Genomic DNA, 3,174 nt, shown 5'->3' on the forward strand with positions numbered 1-3,174 from the left:
CTTTGGGGTGCTCGCAGTCGTAGCTCACCAGGTTGTGACAGGACGTAGATTTACCATCACCATCGTGGTGGTGGCGGTTTTCATGGGATATTTTGTAGATTCCGTAACCTTGCTGGAATGACAGGTTGAATTCGAAACCCCTGCGTTTGGCTAAGCAGAAAGGGAAGAAATGTCATATTAAAAACAGTCAAAACCAAGAAGAAAAATGAGATTACATGCACAATGAAAATGACATTCCACAACACAGAATAAATTATTTAACTACTGCTAGAAACAGACAATTCTCTATCCATAAAAAGGATGAATTGTTGAGAAGGAAGACTTCTCACATAGTATGTTATTATACTGCCTTCTTAATGATTTCAGAAATTAGGCATTCCAAAGTTAATGGATTCCCAGAAACTGGTTGACTGTCTGCTATTTTCAAACCCACACAATATATGATGTTTTACAGGATACATACAAGAAGAAAATACTTAAATACTGTAATACTCTTTTTTTTTCACAGCCTCTTTCAGCTATATTCCTGAAGGTGAAAAATTGTACAAAATGATGAAAACATTTCTGAGAATCTGTAACAAACCTTCAACTGCAATAGTCAAGCGAGGAAAACAGAAATCTACAGTAAAAATAAATCTTTGGAGTATTTACACAATGACATTTTTGTATATTCTCCATTATAAATTCAGTGCTCCGACTAATCTTACACAGGAATTGAACAAATATTCCTAGTCATTATTTGTACCCTTTCGTTCTTCCTCCTTTCTAACACAAGTCACCTGAGATTCTTCATCCTCCCCCTTTTCATCTCCCACTATGTAGTAAATAAATAAGTGCCTTTTATTTAACTAATGAAATCATTTTCCACCAAACCTTTCATGCTAAATTATAAAATAAAAGGTATGAGGATACATTTATACAACCTCTATTTCTACTCAACAGTTCGTGTGCTTACTAGATCATACACAATTACAGGCGAAATTCTGACCTTAGCAGCCATGGCATTAAAACTTGAGAATAATCTTCAGTACAAGTATGTAAAAGTCACGGATTTTAAATAATTTTATAATTGCTACTTTTCCATCTGCTGTTCATTCATCTCTCTAAATTGCATTATTAAATATCTCTGAAAGAAACTGCCTTCTTGACAAACTGCAGTCATCACTTAAGATGGCACCAGTGACAGCACAAGCCACTGCACTTGGAGAACATGTTCAAAGCAGGTGAAAGTCGTGAATGCGAACGGCTTTTCTCGAGGTGCAGGAGCTTTCTCTCTCCCTAAACATGCCGTGAATGTCAGGAATTCATCCACTCATGCCAGAAGATTTTCACTCCAGGAACAGGAAACAACACCCAGATCCTCACAAGTGTTTACTCTGAGCTTTTGCAGTTGGACTAGATGATCCTTGTAGGACCCTTCCAACTGAACTATTCTATTCGATTCTATTCTAATTAATTCTAATTCTAATTCTAATTCTAACTTTCTAGATAAAACTTGCTAGCACTTTCAATTCCTCTTGAGCCAGGCCTCAAGGGACAACTGTGTCAAAGTCTAGCACTGCAACTCTGACTCCTGAAAGGTTAATGCATAAATCCAGGATATTTATATATGGCTATAATTGCAGCATTATAAATAGGAAACTGAAATTATTTTTCTGTTAAAGTTATTCTTGATAATAATTATGATCGTAAATCAAAAAAATCACCTGTTGCTCTATCTTCCCTCTTCGCAGGCTTCCTTACTGATATTTTTACCAGAACATATTTATTATGTTAACAGGTCTAACAAATACAGATGTATTTAATAGACTGTGGCACACTTCTATCCTTCAAACTTTCCATAATTACCTACTGTTGAACAGCTGCTTTTTTTTAAGTTTGTACATTTCAGTTGTCCCAGAAAGCAAACATGTATGAACTTAGGTGCATACACTTGTGTGTAATGAATGTAAATTAATCACTAATGAAGATACTGAACTTGTATTTGTAGGTACAATAAGCTTCAATGTAACATTTTAACAACAAATGCTTCTCTCAGAAGAAGACCGGAAACATATTTTCATTGGTAAGTCAAAATACAATCCCTCTGTGTAGATACATGAACATTGGAGACTGAGGAACTTCACAACTGTGGCCAGGAAATTCACGGGAAAGCATTACGCAGTGTTTTAGCCATGAACATGACAATGTTATTCACGCTCGCAGAAGGCTAAATGTGTTTTTCAGTAGAGATACGTTCATGCAGTGATAGCTGTATTTCTTTGTCCTCTGTTTCTCTGACAGTGTTACCACATGATCAAGTTCTTGATGAAAAGAACAAAAGTCACGTAACTGCAGGAGACAGGCTGTGGAGCCAGCGTGCGCAGGCATTCCTCCAGCTGGTTTACACGGAGGCCCAGAGAAACACAGGGCTTTAGAAAATTCCAAGGTTACCAGTGAAGGTCTGGCATCCTCTGTTGTACTAAGGAAAACTTTATAAATGTGCAGAGAAATATTTTTATGCAAAAACTGTGTAGGAGCTCCTCAGCTTTCAACCAGCAGCACGAACACCCTGCGATACCGGCCCCTCCCACAGATCACGCCCTTTGCTATTTGCTTATTGGTGTCACTGGGATTTCTGGTTAGTAGCTACAGCGCAGGCGTACAAACAATAGCTCCTCTCCTTCTTATAATTTGCTTGCAATTAGCATTGTTTTTACCCCACAACATTTGGCATGTTTAGCGTGTTCCATGTATTTGATTAGCAGAAGTCAGATTTTGGTAGATGGATGCTTCCCAGGGCAGGAGAGGAGAGCAAAACTGGGATTCAGAGTCCATCAGACTCTGCTAAAAGATCTGACAGTGACCTGGGCAAATCAGCCAGCCTTCTGTGCCTCAGTATCCACTATTTCCATCCAGCTGGCTCACATTAATGTTGTGAGTCTCATATACTGTTCCGACGATGTCTATAAAATTCAGGTAGATGATTTCAGGGAGCACAAAGTACTGTTACTGACACCAGCGTCCTGCCCTTTTTACTACAAGATACAGCCCAGCTGTGCAGCACCCTCCCTTACTTACTTTTGAGTTCTTCTGAAGACACCGCATACGAATTCCTCCTGCAATTAATGATGCAGCCGCAGGGCAGGTGGATCCAGTGTTCTGACAGCACAAATACCGGGGTGACGGTGGCAG

At 38.9% G+C, this 3,174-nt stretch overlaps 1 protein-coding gene across 1 annotated transcript in view; it reads right to left on the minus strand.

Annotated features, from left to right (window-relative positions):
• Positions 1-11: 11 nt before the first annotated feature.
• Positions 12-3,174, minus strand: part of GPR149 (G protein-coupled receptor 149) — a gene marked incomplete at its 3' end in the record, with an annotated part of 5,227 nt that continues 2,064 nt past the window's right edge. Inside the window, exons 2-3 of the mRNA XM_010080965.1 lie at positions 3,061-3,174; positions 12-150 (exon numbers count right to left, since the gene is read on the minus strand). The exon at positions 3,061-3,174 is cut by the window's right edge and continues 73 nt beyond it. Coding sequence (XP_010079267.1) covers positions 12-150; positions 3,061-3,174 — 253 coding nt within the window. The remainder of the gene's footprint in view (positions 151-3,060) is intronic.

Source organism: Pterocles gutturalis, unplaced genomic scaffold (genome assembly GCF_000699245.1).
Source record: "Pterocles gutturalis isolate BGI_N339 unplaced genomic scaffold, ASM69924v1 scaffold53254, whole genome shotgun sequence".
Lineage (NCBI taxonomy): Eukaryota > Metazoa > Chordata > Aves > Pterocliformes > Pteroclidae > Pterocles > Pterocles gutturalis.